General features: G+C 45.1%; 2 protein-coding genes across 2 annotated transcripts in view; both read left to right on the forward strand.

The window, feature by feature from the left end:
• The window catches only part of LOC128468650 (arsenite methyltransferase-like), a 12,961-nt gene extending 10,714 nt beyond the window's left edge, over nt 1-2,247 (forward strand). Inside the window, exon 11 of the mRNA XM_053450407.1 lies at nt 2,050-2,247. Coding sequence (XP_053306382.1) covers nt 2,050-2,139 — 90 coding nt within the window. The 3' untranslated portion in view covers nt 2,140-2,247. The remainder of the gene's footprint in view (nt 1-2,049) is intronic.
• Nucleotides 2,248-8,016: 5,769 nt separating this feature from the next.
• The window catches only part of CNNM2 (cyclin and CBS domain divalent metal cation transport mediator 2), a 45,175-nt gene continuing 35,187 nt past the window's right edge, over nt 8,017-18,004 (forward strand). The window contains exon 1 of the mRNA XM_053450427.1: nt 8,017-9,804. Within this exon, the coding sequence (XP_053306402.1) occupies nt 8,343-9,804 (1,462 nt within the window). The 5' untranslated portion in view covers nt 8,017-8,342. The remainder of the gene's footprint in view (nt 9,805-18,004) is intronic.

Below are 18,004 nucleotides of genomic sequence, written 5' to 3' on the forward strand. Positions count from 1 at the left end.
ATTTATTAAAAAGGTATTTAAATGTAATTTTATTCTTATGCATTGAGCTTTTGTGAATGGAAGCTCCTTTAGTGTGTTAGAGAATGGGTTAAATAAATATGGCCGCACCGGGAAGGATATCTTATTTAACGGGAAAAGCATACGAAAAATCTCTAAATATAAAAACTTGAACCAAATATCAATTTTGAAAAGACTATAGGCTGCCACCTGCTGGCCATTGTTGGTACTGTACCACTAAAAATGCATGCTTTATTTGGAAATATTTAAAACTTTAATCAAGGAAAAACACTTTTCTGCTCAATGTTTTAATAAAAGCAAAAAGGACTGAAGTCAGCATTTTCAACGTGATTGGATCATTCCTAAACCAGGGACGTCTCAGGGTTTTTGCCCCAATCTCAGGGTGGAGGGGCAGATTCTCAGGGTCACTCAGTCTGGAATGGAATCCTTGCTTTTTTACCCTGCTGTGATCACATATAAGACTCACAATTAGTGTTTTTGCTTCCTGTATGTTATGGTTGATATCCCTGCTTGAATGCAGGTGACTCAGTTAACTTATCTTTAAATAAAGTCAAGGTTTCCGTGAGGACTGGTGTAGTTTAGTTACACATTTGGTCACTACATAGAATCATACCTGGGAATTTTGGGGCTCCGGCTACCCCTTGCGGGACGCGGCCAGGACTGCCCCCTGATAAAAGCAGCTCGGCATCGTAGGTGGGTCTATAGGTCACCTATATGGTACGGCCAGTCCTAGCGATCCAACCCAGTTGTTTTGGTAACAAGTAATCTCAATCACAATCGATAGCTATCAGGTTGTAAAGTTGTGTAGGTGGCAGGAACACCTTAATTAAAGCAGGGCTGCCAAGGGACCCTTTCCGGCTATAAATACTTTCAGAAAGATTACCAAGAACGGGCGTTCCGGGGAGTCTTATCACAAGGATTCTCTGAATATTATGGCAATCAAACTGTGATTATCACAAGTTAATCTGGAATTGAACCCGACGACACCCGGGGCAGGTCAGGTAAACGTTATATGGGTTTATTATTAGTTTTAAGGTTCGCCTCTGGGAAGCTAAGATTTGGGTCTAAATGTGGCGGAATTAGCTATTTTCTAATACATTTTGTGTCCTGAAGTTCTCTCCCTACCCTTATAAAGGCTGCCTGAACCAATCAGCAACAATCAGGAACTTAACAGTAGGGATGAGATAACTTCAGACACAGAGGGGGGTAAATATACACATTTATTGCTTATTTCAACATGTATTCACATTGTGTATATCGAACTATAATACGTGAGATTTGGTAAAAGGAACAGATTTACGTTAATTAAACTATGATTACAAACGAGCGTGTGAATTTTATTATCTTTTATTGATATTATGGCAGCAGATTCCGCAGCATTCTGCGATACGTTACACCGGCCATTACACAATAAAGCAAACAAAGATGAAATGTGCTGGGCCCTGCCGTGGTGTATTATGGTTGGGGTGGCCCTAAGCCTGACCCAGGGCTCATCCTCTCTTCTGAGCCACGGATATGACATCATATCCCGGTGCTCAGCTTCTGGTACATGATGTCATAGAGCAGGGGTGGCCAAACCGGTGTAAGAGCCAACTACGATGGGCTTCAGAGAGCCGCGAGACAGGCGCGTTTTGTTACAAAAATTATATATATATATATATTAAGAGATACATTTATGTAATATCATTTATAATGTATAGAGAAAACTCATGCATTTAAAATTGTTAGTTAATTGGGTTGAATTCCATGAAGTTCCACAAACCCCATATTAGTTGATCCAGAAGAAAGCAGAATAGAAACCCAAAGAGACAGTAATGACATCTCAAAGGAAAAAAATCCTTCTGGACTCCCATGCTGGATCAGCGTTCCCTTATCTACTTTACCCGTGGTAACCCCGCACGCAACTCATATCTAAAAATACATCGAATCGGCCAAAAGGACTTCAGATGGCAGCCGGTTCCAGAATGTATCCGCCTAACAGTAAATAAGAACTTTATCTCACCCGTATCTCTCTCTTATCTTTCCCCGCAGGAGTTTCTGAGCGATCCGTTTCGGTTTGCAGAAGAAACGAGCAAAGGGACCAAGACAATGGGCTGCGGCGGAAAAAAGAGCTGTTCCTAAGAATACAGATTCCGGGGTTTTATCCCGTGCCGGATCTCCGCGTCCTGCCTGTTTTCAATATGTTGTAATATTTCGCAAAAAAAATAAAAAATAAACATTTTAAGAACCTTGGTGCAGAGTCCTTGTGGAAAGGTGAGGGGGGGGCGGGGGTTCGTCACAGGCGTCCTCGTAAGTCGATGTTTTAGGAGCTGCCCATAGAGGTACCGGATATTAAATACATTGATGCATCCTGGGGGGGAATCGCTCCGCTAACCCACCCCATAAAAAACATGAAATCACAGAGAGAAAGAGAGATTTGTTTCCTGCGACTACAACATTTCAGCAAAAAAAAGCCTTTTGTGTCAACCAAATCTTGATGGAACGTACAAAGCGAATGAAACCGTATGCCCAGGGGCAGATTCACATTTTGGAAAGAGGAGAATTTACCTCAGGGGCACCTGGTGGCAAGACTCCCGCCGGTCATTTCTATAGCTGCACGCACTGCGCAGCAGGAGTACACTGCTTGTTGTGTTGGGTGATATGGGGGCTTGGTGCATGGGGTCTTTCTCCTGTAGCAGGGGTATTTGTAGAGAGACAGACAGGTTCTATTTCTATGATCAGCGAGGGCAGCAGGAATGTTTCATGGATGTGTGCTTGTGTGTGAGCATGGAAGTGTACTTGCGTATGTATTGTGTGTGTGCATGGATGTGTATTGCGTATGTATTGTGTGTGAGCATGGATGTGTTCTTGGATGTGTGAGCATGCACGTGCCGTTGTGTGTGAGCATGGATGTGTAATTGTGTGTGTTTGTGAGCACGGATGTGTAAGTGGGTTGAGATGGAGTGTGTGTTAGTGAGTAAGTGTGTTTACATTTGTTGTATGTTGGAAGGGGCGGGCGAGGGTCAAAGAAGGCAAATACAAGTTGTTTGGGGGCAATGATGGCACAGACCAGCTGTTTTGTATCAGGGTACCGTGGTTTCTAGATGCGTATCTGTATCTGAGTGTGTGTGCGCAGGTATATGCGTCACCCCTTTATGTATAAACTGCATACAAAAATGGGCCCTGGGAATACAACCTGCGCTTCAGACATATGGAGACGCAGCATATCACCCAGGTGTCCTTGTTTGGTGTCGACAGTCCCTACTAATGCCTGTGCCTGATGCCCCTCTTTTCTAGGCGCTGGGAAGGTTTGCTGGGTATGGGGGTCTCACCGGGTTCTACATGCCTAAGGGCCCCAATAACGTGTATAGAAACTGTGTTTATGAATAAAATTCTGCAAATTAAATACATTTAACTTCTCTACGCGTCACTCAGATACATTTGTAGCGATGGATCACAAAAACACAAACTGCGATATTTAGCTACTTTCTAGAACAATGGCGCGTTCTGCCGGCCCCCCTGAAAACAGATAAATATTTCATTCATAATCTGCGGAAAAATCCAAGCGAAATGTCAGCCGGTAACATTCTACAGAAGCGCAGCAGGTAGGGCCTTCCCGCCGGTGATCGCGTCCCCCTATGCCCAGACTCTAATTAACTCTCACAATGCTCGGCTTCCGCCCCACTGCTGAGCGCACGCTGAGTGCACGCTGAGCGCATGCTGAGCGCACGCTGAGTGCGCGGCTCACAATGCCAAGCGTTCAAATGTCACATCTCTGCGCATGCCGCTTGCTCTTTCCTTTATCTGGGTATTCAGGTCCCATCGCCCGCTGTTCTTTGTTACAATCTTTTACACAGAGGAATACTTCTGCTTCCACTCGAGCCTCTAAAACTCATGTAGTGGGGCTCTACACTCTTTTTGGCCCCCCCCAGTCCGTCTTTCCTCCCCCGTTGCCCCTCATTTCTAGGCGCTCCGAATGTTTGCTGGGTATGGGGGTATCGCTACCTGGAGCCTTCTCTTGCGGGACGCGGCCAGGACTCCCCATGTGACATCGGTGGGGGGGTCCCGCAGAGGTCCCGCTGACATCGCAGGAAGTGCCCCCATTTAAAGGGGAAATGGGAGTTCTTGGGGTCAAACCCAGAGAGTTCCCAGGTATGATCACAGGGTTCTATAGCCCCAGAGCTGACAATCTAATGCATGAGATTTCATTGACAACAACATGAACTGCTCACTCTTGTATACTTTAATGGGTTAAATCCTAATTAATTACATTTCAAATGAAGTACTGCCAAAATTAACCACTGCCCACAATATGAAACACCACAAGCCCTCTGATTTTGGCCACCATTCCTCCTTGAAGACTTTAGTGGGTCTCCCCCTTGTAATATAACCCCAGCACTGTATAAAGTAATAACCCCCAGCGCTGTATACAGCAATAACCCCCAGCACTGTATAAAGTAATAACCCCCAGTGCTGTATACAGCAATAACTCCCAGCACTGTATACAGTAATATAACCCCAAGCGCTGTATAAAGTAATAACCCCCAGCACTGTATAAAGTAATAACCCCCAGTGCTGTATACAGTAATAACCCCCCAGCACTGAATACAGTAATACAACCCCCAGCACTGTATACAGTAATAACCCCCAGCGCTGTATACAGTAATATAACCCCCAGTGCTGTATACAGTAATATAACCCCCCAGCGCTGTATACAGTAATATAACCCCCCAGCGCTGTATACAGTAATATAACCCCCAGTGCTGTATACAGTAATATAACCCCCCAGCGCTGTATACAGTAATATAACCCCCCAGCGCTGTATACAGTAATATAACCCCCAGCACTGTATACAGTAATATAACCCCCAGTGCTGTATACAGTAATATAACCCCCAGCGCTGTATACAGTAATATAACCCCCCAGCACTGTATACAGTAATATAACCCCCAGTGCTGTATACAGTAATATAACACCAGCGCTGTATACAGCAATAACCCCTAGCACTGTATACAGTAATAAGCCCTAGCACTGTATACAGTAATATAACCCCAGCGCTGTATACAGTAATATAACCCCCAGCACTGTATACAGTAATATAACACCAGCGCTGTATACAGCAATAACCCCTAGCACTGTATACAGTAATAAGCCCTAGCACTGTATACAGTAATATAACCCCAGCGCTGTATACAGTAATATAACCCCCAGCACTGTATACAGTAATATCACGCCCAGCACTGTATACAGTAATATAACCCCAGCGCTGTATACAGTAATAACCCCCAGCGCTGTATAAAGTAATAACCCCCAGCACTGTATAAAGTAATAAACCCCCAGTGTCTGACATGGTGATTAGAACTGAGCAATTCTATTGTTTACCACAAGGCAACATGATAAGGAATCATGGGGGTTTGGATAGTAGATTGCATTAAGATAACAGAGCGAGATACAAATGGCTAATATACAGCTGCAGGAAAACATATTATATATATATATATGTAGTTCCATAGTGTTCCTTTAATAAAGGTGTAGGCTGTCTCTGTCCATGGTGGATGTACTGGTGACATTTGTTGAATTAGGGAGACGCCAGTAGAGGGCGCTCTACAACAAAACACTTTTCCTGGCTGTAAAATTAGTGAATCTTGGGGATTAAAGCGTCCTTAATATTTTTGGTGTTTTTTTTTACACCAAATGCAGCCCCCCGGCTGGTTATTCACCCTTATCGCGGGAAGAATGATTAGGTGGATCCCAATATCCTGCTTACATGGTTGATTTTATTTGCAATTCATCAAAAAGTCCAGCCAGATAAAAATGTATGGCTAATTTGGATCAGTGGAGCAGTAATTCCTATTAAGAGGGTGGTATATAAGTGGAACCGCCTCCCAGCAGAAGTGATAGAGGCTAAAACTGTCATGCATATCTCAGGTTCGTGCTACACCTGCTGCTTATTCACTGATCAAAGGTCTGCGCATGCACACTGCACAGAAAAACATCCATTGGAGTCAGCAGACAAGTCTTTGACTAAGAGCTGACATTCTCCTTATTTCTACACCATAAGCTTTAGATTTCATGAATTTTATTGATTGATAACTGATCGGAGTTGACGGGTCATTGACGTTCAGGATGCCTGTTGTATATTATTCTTACCAGTATATGTCATAAAGACTGACATGGTGATTATGATGTCATAATAAGGAAGAACAATGGCTTGGATTGTTTACAGGTTTCGGTTACTCTCCAAAAAAAAATATTCTTACCACTATATGTCATAAAGACTGTCATGGTGATGATGATGTCATAATAAGGAAGGAGAACAATGGCTTGGAATGTTTACAGGGTTCCGTTTGACCCCGGGTATTATGCCAACATCTTCGCACATCTCAAGGCTGAAGGAGTCTGGGAAGGGAGATAAATGAAGACCAGGACTGATGGGGAAGATCACGCTGCCTGAATCGTTTAATACTGGAGAGCAGCAAACCCTTTAGTGATAGATTAATAAAAATTCAAAAAAAAAAAAGTTTTTTTTTCTATTAATATCTGAATTAGGGGGGGTGGATATGGCTAAATGGGTGCAAAACAAGATAAGACTCTTTAAATGAAGGTGGTGTTTATTTCAAAAACCTACAAAGAAAAAGGTGTAGAGATAAGCTTCTGGGACCTCAGAGGTCTCTTCTTCAGATGGAAGTTTTTAAACACATTGACAAAACCAGTTGTGTGATTTACCTGCCTCTTCCAACACATCTCGTATTTTGTTAATAGATTGGGTCTATTTCATGTCCGTCACGCAGGGTCAGGGCTCAGAGGGTCTGCTCATCTATATCTCATCATACGCCGTGTCACTGTCAGGGCACCTGGGGGGGATCCGGTATGTGGCACCCCCCCCCAAAAAAAAAAAGAATGTTGGCAAAAATATTTATTTCACAAAATTGTAAACTGGAAAAAATAGAAACCCGAAAATGAAACTTGTAAATAAAGTGAGTTTAAATAAATAACATTTATTATGTGTCACCTCTGACCCCTAAACAGCCTGCCTGGGCCACCTCTGCCCCTTTTAGTAGCCTGCCTGGGCCACCTCTGGCACCCTAAACAGCCTGCCTGGGCCACCTCGGCACCCTAAACAGTCTGCCACTTACCTCTCTCACAGATTTCACTGGCTCAGGGGCCGTCCGAGCAGCGCTGGGGCCGCGCAGGTGTCCATGCTTACCGCTGTGGCTCCCGCTCACTGTGAGGGAAATCTCTTTTCCCGCTCAGGGGAAGCAGGAACCTGGGCAGGAAAAGAGAGTTTCCCCACACACTGCGTGACCTCCACGGCGGTAAGCTGCGGGCCCCACATAGACATCTGCACGGCCCCAGTGCTGCTAGGGCGGCCCCCCGGCGCAAGAAGCCCCTCTGTTGCCCCAAACCAGTATACTCCATGTCTTTTTGTTTATACGTTTATGATGCCAATGTAGGCCTCTCTGTACCCACCCCCCAAATTGTCAGGCAGTCTGTTGCCCCCCTGCCAGGTACCGGACTGACTACACATGGGGTCCAGGCACGGCCTGACTTCCCTGGCACCGCCGACCGGCCCTGTGTGCAGTGATGACCAGAGAGCGCACAATTCCCTCGGTCGTTGATCTCTGGCGCTTGGCAGTCGGACGGCTGAGGAGTCCTGCGTTTTTATTGGTGCCTTTTATTCAGATCGCAGGAAGATAAAGCCGGAGACGATAAACACTCATTATCTCCTCTCAGCGGATTCCCTCTTTAACGATTAAAGGTTATACACAAAGAACAATTATTGCAAATGTTGCTCTTATTTGTATGTCATAAAACATATATTTGCTAAACATCCTGATTTTAACATTTCAGTCAATATATGGCCAGCATAGAAAAAGATATAGATTCACATTAGCTTTCACAACCTCAGAAGTCTCCTCTTCAGATAAGGATCCAGATCACCGCACACATGTGCTTTTCTAGGCTTATTTGAATAGGACTAAGACCCGCCCCAAATTTTCATAACCACGCCCCCAAGAAGCGGCGTAAACGCTGTGTGCCAGTGGGAATCTGCAACACGGCCGCACCCACTTCAGCTGTCAATTTTCTCCGCCCAGCTGGCAGTGCTCTCGGCACCGGATTGGCTGTGTGCCGTGTCGGTCAGTAGATGGCCCCCGCGTACACTGGTTCACCTCAGGACTCTGCTGCTGCCTCCTGTCAGTACCCGGACGGGTGTCGGACAATGCAGGGTCCGCGGCTCCGAGAGTCGGGATGAAGGCAGGACGTGACTGGCTGTGAAACTTTTTTTTTTTTTTTTACCCCAAACACCCCGCCCCCCCCTTACCACTCCATCACCCGGACCAAAGATGGCGGGCGGCTCCATCACATTGCCCACTCTTAACATGGCGGCGCGCAGTCACGGCCGGGTGCTAGCTGTGATGTTCCTGGCTCTTAGCGGCTGCCTGGCCGGTTCTGTCCTGGGGGAAGAGGAGAGCGAGAAGACCGTCATCATCGGGCTGCGGCTGGAGGACACCAACGAGGTCTCTGCCATGGAAGGCGGAGCCCTGAGGGTGAGCGAGAGGACCCGGGTCAAGCTGCGTGTGTACGGGCAAAACATCAACAACGAGACGTGGTCCAAGATCGCCTTTACGGAGCACGAGCGAGCCAAGAGCCCGTTGGGTATAGAGTATACCCCGGGGGGCCACCCCTGCGGCATCCGGACCTCAGACATCATCATCCGACCTTCGGTGGTGCTGACCAGGAGCAGCTCGGGCATCGTGGAGATCGAGATAAAACCCCTGAGGAAGACTGAGAAGAGCAAGTCCTATTACCTGTGCACGTCCACCTCAACCCCGGTGGTGGCGGCCAGTGCCGGGGGTCACCAGCCCTGGACGGAGACCACCTGGTTCTACCACGACGGGGAGGACACCAAGGTGATCGTGGTGGAGGAGAAGAAGTTCCTGCTGCCCTTTTGGCTTCAGGTGATCTTCATCGCCCTCCTGCTCCTTCTGTCCGGCATGTTCAGCGGACTGAACCTCGGCCTCATGGCCCTGGACCCCATGGAGCTGAGGATCGTGCAGAACTGCGGCACCGAGAAGGAGAAGAACTACGCCAAGAGGATCGAGCCGGTCCGGAGACAGGGCAACTACCTGCTCTGCTCCCTGCTGCTCGGCAACGTGCTGGTCAACACCACCCTGACCATCCTGCTCGATGACATCGCCGGCTCCGGGCTGGTGGCCGTGGTGGTGTCCACCATCGGCATTGTGATCTTTGGGGAGATCGTGCCCCAAGCCATCTGCTCCAGGCATGGCCTGGCCGTCGGGGCCAACACCATCTTCCTGACCAAGTTCTTCATGATGATGACATTCCCGGCTTCTTACCCGGTCAGCAAGCTCTTGGACTGCGTGCTGGGCCAGGAGATCGGCACGGTCTACAACCGGGAGAAACTGCTCGAAATGCTCAGGGTCACCGACCCTTACAATGACCTGGTCAAGGAAGAGCTTAACATCATCCAGGGGGCTCTGGAGTTACGGACCAAGACGGTGGAGGATGTCATGACCCCTCTGAGAGACTGCTTCATGATGGCAGGAGACGGCACCCTGGACTTTAACACCATGTCCGAGATCATGGAGAGCGGCTACACCCGGATCCCCGTCTATGAAGGGGAGAGGTCGAACATTGTGGACTTGCTCTTCGTCAAGGACCTGGCCTTCGTGGACCCGGACGACTGCACCCCCCTGAAGACCATCACCAAGTTCTACAACCACCCCCTGCACTTCGTCTTCAACGACACCAAGCTGGACGCCATGCTGGAGGAGTTTAAAAAAGGTGGGAGCTTTGCTATTCGTTGCTGCTGCTTCTTCAGGCATTGCGAGTGGAGCTGGGGAGAGGGAGAGGAGGGAGAGAGGGAGGACTAGACAGCCTGTGACAGCCACACACAGACACCTAGACAGCAAGGTGACAGCCTACTGAGTGCAAGGGTGGCCCAGGTGTGCTTTAACTGCAGGGCATCGCTGGGATGGTTCATTGTGATGGCAGGTGGCACAGCGTGGCATCACTGCCCCCCTTTTTGCGTATTCAGGGTCTCTTGTGACCTGGCAGGTCTTCAGTGTATCTGCTGGGTGATCCGGGGGATCCTGTACCCGCGAATGGGGTCAGTGCAAACAAATTGTTCAATTCGCATTGTTTAGTGTCTTTTGGGCACGTTTATGGCTTTGCTTCTGTAGAGTGTGCATGCGCGTCCGCCGGTTCTGCTGAACAAGTCATTTAAACGGAAATTCTTTCCGCGGTAGAGATAAGATTTAGGGACGGTTTGTACCGGTATCAATCTGACTTTGCGCACGTTCTTTCACGCCTTAATTGCCACGGCGCGAGGCTCTGTAGGGTTTGTTGAACCTCTTTAAACAGGTTATTGGAATACCGCCACCGGGCCTGGGGTGAAAGAGGTCAGTCTGATAACATCTCTCCAATCAGCTTCTGAACTCGGAGAACAGGGCTCTTCATTGGCCGATTTATGGTATTAAAATTCCAAAATTAAGAAAATAATATATAAATATTAAGTAACTTTGTGAAGCAATAATAATATTCCGATTTAATAGTTGCGTTCTTGGCTGGACGTCTTATAGGCCTGAGCATATGGGCTCGTAACCGTGTATACGCTGCGGACTGTTTTTTTATTTGTATGGCTTTACGTTGTTGGGTCTCTTTGCTGTTGTATGAAGTCCTTGCCAGGGGAACTTTATCGAGATTGGCATTTCAGGTGGTGCTCTCACAATATAATCGTTTCTCCGCGCTCTGCGGAGTATTAGCCAAAAAGTGTTGTATTTTGTAATTTTTACCATTCCTCCGGTGAGTGTCATGTGACATCTGGGTACATCTTGGGTAGCAGAACCCCAATGGACTGACCAATGTGTCTCAGATGAGACAATGTCATGGTTTCTCAGAGAGTGGTAGCTGAATGGAACAGCCTCCCATCAGAAGCGGCGATAGAGTAAGATAATTTAAGGATGCATGGGAAAGGCATATGTCTATCCTGAATCTAAGAGAAGACCAATGCAGGATTAAGAGTCTTTACATCAGGAGTATTGGGGAGACCAGACGGGCGGAATGGTTCTGTTTTTAAATTCTGGGTTGCTATGTAAAGACTTTGTGGTTAGAGGGACAGTTTACGTCTCATGCAGCCTCACCAACAAACAGTAATAAACTACTTTAATACGCATCATTTTCTAAAGAAAACTACTTTTAGGAGAAGCTTCAGCTCCAGAGCTGCAGAGCACAACCCTTTCTGTTTTCCCCTTTGTAGCACCTTTTGGATCTCTGTCGTAGGCTTTGCCCCGGAATGTTTCGGTCGCAGGAATATGAGGAGTGCGGCTGGCACCGCGGTCAGGAGTTTCCACCGACACACAAACAATGCAGGCATGGTTAGGAATTATGTAATTAAGAGGCTTATTTTACTGGTTTTGTAGCACGCCGCTTGGGTAGAATTTTATTCCCCCCCCCCCGACCATTGTGACATCACTAAAGCTTTCGGATCAGTCATACCCCTCGACGTTTCAAATGCCCCAGTCAGGGGCACCTGTGTTGAGGTGAGCGGCGAGGGACGCGGCTGGGCATGATCGCTGTTCTTGTGGTGCTCGGCTTCAGAGCGCCAGAAGGAGTCTACGTCGGAGCTCAAATTGAGCTCCATCGATTTTACAGCCCCCAGGGCTGGTCAGGGCAGGGCAGGTCAAAAGGAGCTTCCCATCCGGCCCATCATTTCCTCGGCCTGGAAATGTGGGACGGGGGCAGCAGGACAGTGCCCAGGAATTGGGACTGCCCCACTGTTGGGAGGTATCATGCTGTATATAACGCATAATTAAGGGGAAAAAAATAGCGAGAAGTTTTGCAAAATTCAGAATTTATATGTGGATAATCTGAAATTTAACCGCATCTTGCAATGAGTTTACAGGAACGGGCGGCTGTTATTTCAGGTTTTGGGGGCTGCAGCAGTCGTCGCTCTCATTCGGTTATTGCCAGCGGTATACCTTTTTTATGTTTATCGCCGGAAACGTCTTATTCTTTGAAAGTGCTCTTTCGCCCCCTCCTTTGCCGGATCTCGCGCATGTTGTATAGCAGGAACGCACAGTGTAGGATTCTGCTCAGCCTTGATATTTACAGCAACGTTGGGTTGCATCAAATCCCGTGGGATGCAAGAAATGGAATGCAACATCTGATATCACAGAAAATAATCTTTTTCAGTCCAAAACATGCCAAATAGTTTTTTTTTTTGTCCCCCTAATGTTTTGTTTCCTGTGTGGGCCTTGCTTAATATATTTATTATGTCAATCTGGTACTTTTTAATTATAGTATTGGGGTCTGAGCTATTCTAACTTTAGAAAACCAGATTTAGAGCCTTGAAGATATTTTTAATATGTAGAACACTTAGTAAAAAAAAAACAAAAAAAAAAAAACCTCCATGTAAAGCATGCAGAATGGGGATCTGGGTACCTGCCCCGGCCATCCAAGCGTCTCCCAATGTGCCAACTGATGCACCTGTAAAGAGCAGTAAGGAACAAAGCCGCGTACCCACGCCATCACTCTTATTATTCACCAAAACATATTAAAGTATGAAAGGAAAATCAAGAATTACCTAGAAAATTGTAATGAATATACAAACTTTTACATAGGTAACATGCCAAGGAACCTAAAAAGAACCGTAACAAAGTATCTTCGCAGAAGTTTGTCTTCTGAGTCCTGAGAATTCCAAGAAGGGGTGATGGGAAAGGTAGCGTGGAAAGTTGTGTTGATGCTGGGGTATTGAGTACAGTTCCGTTACCCCCACTACCGGTAAGGAACGGCGAGGGCCGTTCGGTGATGTGCAATAGGCGCCGGTCGTGAATAGTCTGGCTTCTGACGGGACTCTTTAGGTTGTTGTAACTGGTCCATCTAGTACTTCAACCAGCTGTGAAGAAGCCGTAGGAACGTGGTGGGGTGAGGGTACCAGCATATTCCGCTCTTGTATCAGTTCTTTTTTTTCTCACAAGGCCTCATCCTTGAGGTCCCATCGCTGTAGGCCGGGGGAGGGAGTTTATCTATTCAGCATTTTTAAGATCTGGATATGAAATTACTAAACTAGAAACGCATTATTTATTATTATTTATTACTTTGTTTAACCAGCACCCTTTCTCCAAATTTATAAACCAGAGAGCTATTTCAAAAAGCCACTTTATTTTAAAATGTCATATTAAAAATATTATGTTGGTTCTCACTAAAAATATCTATTGTTTTATCTATCAGTTTTGTTTCTTATTGCAAAACTTCTTTATAAAACATATTACTTTTAAATGACTATTTGATAACAAAACAGTTTTTAGAAAGATGATGCAATACCCCCCCCCCCATTAGTCCTTGAACCCATTCCTGGTATACCAGGGTTTAAGTGACCAGCATTGTTTTGGGATGGAGTGTTTCCATTATGCTAATGGTTGTATACTGGTGGCCCGCGTACCTCGTTTTAATTGCTGTTTTCTGGCAGGCCCATGCTCTGTTATCGGCGCTGATTGGAAAGTGCCGCTGGGGAGTAAGCTGCTGTTTGTGTTGTGGTGCTCGGGACGGATCCTTGAGAAACAACGTGTTACACTTATAGTCATTTTGGTACAAGGGAAAGCAAAATATTATGAATAAACTGCCAAGTAGCTCATTGCGGATGAACACGGTCTGTAGGATTAATGAAACTCATTCCTGACTGTGGGTATGGCTTGGGTTTGAATTGAGCACTGCGTGTGGATATTTCTATGTCATTTGCAGATAAGGCCACAGGGGTGTCCTGAAATAACAAGCCAACATTCGCACCATGACTGGATCCTTACTGGGTTTTAACGTGCGTTGGGCAGGACTGGAAGTGTATGTGATATGAATCTTCTGTCTTGGAGTAAACTCGACATCCGAAACTGGTGGATACTCTTAGAAGCTGTTAGAGTAGGAAAGGGGGGGGGTTGCTCCAAAATGCACCCCCTTCACTTAAATAGGTTATTTTGGCTGGAATAAATTTAAAAGGTATAATTAGGAAGCAAATAGTTAGACTTGTTGGCTGGTTCTTGAATAACTATCATGAGGCCTTGCTGTTTTTTTACACAATATTATTTCTTGGGTCATTGTACTAATCTGGTTCAACCTCATCGCTTCCGTGCAGATGGACGTCTGTACATGTGGTTCCATTTATCTGGGGCTGTTATGGCTACCGCTTGATAAGTGAATGGATGTTTACTCTGGGTTTAATAAAAGAATCTGTGATCATAGAGAGCACTCTTACTATCTCTGGGTGTATTTTGTCTTCCCCTACTCGACCGCTTTTAGGTTTGAAGGTTTGTTTGCGAGCTCCGTCTGGCACCTATACGGTATGTCAGAATATTTATTATGGTAGACCTGTTTTTATATTTAAATTTAGCAGTCTGTAAGATGTATCATTTTTTGCCATTAAAAATCTGAAGTATACGTATATGGTAATTCTTTGGACCTTCGATCGGTTCAGCTCCAGGACGCTCTGATAGCCTTTGGATCGTCGGAGGGTCAGCCGGAGATGTTGGTTTTCACTCACCATTGATGGAACAGGATGCATTTTCCTTAAAAGTATCCCAGCTATGAGAAGAGTCATCTGAAGTCCTATTTCAAGGATTTGTAGGGTTATTAAACCCTCTTAAACTGTCCCAGCCCTTAGATGGAAGCAGATTGGTTTCAGTAGTCTGTACAGACGGAGTAAGGAGAAGTAGGGGGCATCAAGATACTAAATACTTGTTGTCAGTTGACTTGAAACTCTACCCGTTAAACCCTGGATTCAGGCTCCTAATGTATTATCTGTTAGTGTTACATTTCAGGTGCTTTTCCTGTGCACTGAAATATGGGATGTAATGTTGGGCTTGCATCTGAAAAGTATTTTCTTGGCCTTATTTGAACTCTATGCCTTCATTTGGCGCATTAACCGGTTTCTCGGTTGTCCAAGCTGGTAATTGTGCAAGACAACCCCTGCTCACAATAACAATTTCTTTCCAGGGCATTCTTTCTAAACAAGTAGCGCAGGACTTCACTGCCGGAGGCCTGTCTCATACTGACCATCTGAAACTTCACTCGTCTTTCACTAGCATGTCGTCAGTATCTAGCAGCCTTTTAACTCTAGCAGGAGATGCACCTTCTGTCTTTTTGTCCCTTTCTTTGCTCGGAGCTGGAGAAACGATTGCACTCTTTGAGTGAAAGAAGATGCATTCTGATTTTTCTTGACAGAACTTAGGTCTGGAGGAGACGCTCAAATTCGCTAGTGGCCTTCTTGGGTGTTTTCAAACCACAGAAGGTATCTACCGGCCTCAGTTGCCAGATGGAGAAAGCTTGCCATCTTTAAAGGCCTATATTGCCCCAGGGAAGGATCCTCGTAGCGACCTAAGGGTTTATTCCACCAGGTTGGTAGCGACGCCTTGTGCAGAACAGGCTGAAGCGTCCCCAGAATCAATCTGTAAAGCTGCAGCTTCAGAGTAACCTTCATACCTTTATCAGACATTATAGTCTTGACTCTTTGTCCTTGGCTGAGGAAGCTTTCAGCTGGAAGGTCCTTCAGGCAGTTTTTTTTAACCCTCCCTTTTGCTTTCTTATATCATGTCTGTACTGCTGGGGGTGGCAAGGGGAAATGTAATTCGACTTACCTAGAGCTCCCTTTCCTTGCTCATCCCATGGCAGTTCATTTCCCTGCCGAATACTGATTTTTTTTTTTCCATGCATTGTCTTTTTTTTATGATTTTATGTTGCTTTCCTGCCCTACCTGGTCAGAAAGAGAACTATCGTGGGGTGGGATGAGCAAGGAAAAAAATTCTTGGTAAGAAGATTTTTCTCCTTAATTTTGGAAGAATACATATTAGAGTACTCAGAAGGTTGGGGTTACTCACTAAGTATTTTAATATGCCTTTTCCATAGTTGGGGTTGTCAGGGGCATTAGATTGTCTCTTTAATGATCTAGATTATCTATTATTATAGCCTCTCTCCCACTTCTCAATGTTGATGCCAAATTTTTACCAGATTGTCAATCTTTAGACTCGGTATTTCCCCTGAAACCAGGATTTTGACAAGTACACACCGTACCCCCAGGGAGAGAATCTGGTTTTGCTGCATGATCAATTTGTCTTCTCAAACACTTCTCCAGTCAGTGCTTTGCAAGGTGATGTTACATAAAAACATTTATCACGCTACTTAATTCACATCATTATTGATTATTCCTCCCATTTGTATCTACAATTAAATGTCTGTGTCCTTTGTCATAACTAATTTGCTCCATCCAAGAATGGAATTGCCTAAACAGCCAAATAGACTGGAGGGGCCTGGATACGCCTTGAGATGACCATACTCTCTTATTGAGTAGGTTCCAAGATATCGCCAAAATCTTACTTCCATTTTTTTCTTTGGGGGGGGGGGTTGTATGTTTTGAGCTTGTAGGAGTCCAGCTGGCCCTGTGCACACCGAGGTACAGCAACGACCGGTGCTTCCATGGCCTTAGGAGCCCTATACTCAATTACTACCAGCTATCTTGCTTTTTAACTTTCTAGTTTTTCAGCTTTAACCACATTACAGAAAAAGCGCTAGAAAAATCAACACGTCAAATAACTTTTGAACTTTCCTTGAAAAAAAAAAAAAAGATTTTTTTTTTCCCCCTCTGTGGTTAATCTGAAATATACATTTGTTTACATGGCTTCAGATGCATTTTTATTGAAGTAACATAAAAAGTAAGTGTTCTACGTGTCCTAATGTCACAACATCTTGCAAAATTGCTGAGGCCGTCATTTTAGCGGCCTTGCAGCCAGCTCAGTGATACTTTACAGTTTAACCCTTAAATCTCAAGGGCTTGTGGAAAAGGCAGTTCCAGGTAATGGATTTGACTGCATTCATTTTGTGAGTCCAACTTCTGCTGACATGCCAGATGTTTGATATACTTAAAGCAGCCAATCAGTGGCATGAATCCTACCATAGAGGAGTCAAGGCGCTGCAGCTTCTACTCAAGTTTTTTGTTTTGTTTAAAGAACGGATATTAAAGTACTTACAAAGTACTTCAATCTTTGCTGAGTAGCAAACAAGTAGCATTGTTAAGAACTACATAAGGATGTGTTAAAGTTACACACACAGCTTGTTTACTATGGAAAAAGCAAGAAGGTGTGTGTGTGTGTGGATGGTGGCAGTCAGAGGGAACAGGCGGAATCACGTGTATTAGTCATGCCCCTGCATCACTTAAAAGCCCTTTGACTCGCAAAACAAATTGCACCAACCATCTTTTATTACACCTGTTAAGTTTTCTGTATACAGTTCTTGGCAGTCCAACCTTCCTGAACAAAAGTTAACTTAGCGTGGGAATCTATTGCTTTCAGTACTTTGAGTTTTTCTGTCTTGGAGCAGATAACGTGTAAACCGTAAATGTTTGGGTGACGTGAATTTAACCGGTTGCCATGATATTCCAGGAAACACGATATTTAAAACCTGCATTAAGCAGAATATCTGTTTGCTTAAAGGGCCACCCAACAGACTGCTGGATTTGTAACTTTATGACTACTAAAGGCAACATTTGAAAACCGAGCACAAATATCTTAAACATGTAACAAGTAACACTTTGCTGCATTCATATTTTTTTCCTTTGAGAGTTTTTCTTGTGTCATAAAAGCAGCCACTGATTGGTAAAACACTTCTGATCCCCAATCTTTGTGTTAGCGGTAAGGGTGTCAGATTTTAGGTACTCAAACTGGCCAGGATTGAGTGACATGGATAACATTTGCCAACTTACTTAACTCACCTGTGTTCACGTAGGTATAACTACCAGCCTCTATGAATAGCCCTCAAATGGTTAAAAATGGCACCCTGCATCTGGCCACGTCTTCCAATTGGCTGTTCTATTTGCGTGGGTCTTTTTTTTTTTTTTTCGTCCTGGAAAAAGAACCAAGCAATGTATAACAAGGTTAGCTGGGTATTTTTTAAGGAGAAAATTAGACATTTTTACAAAGTGTGATTGTTTTAGGAAGCAAAGACT

This window comes from Spea bombifrons, chromosome 11 (genome assembly GCF_027358695.1).
Source record: "Spea bombifrons isolate aSpeBom1 chromosome 11, aSpeBom1.2.pri, whole genome shotgun sequence".
NCBI classification, from domain to species: Eukaryota; Metazoa; Chordata; class Amphibia; order Anura; family Pelobatidae; genus Spea; species Spea bombifrons.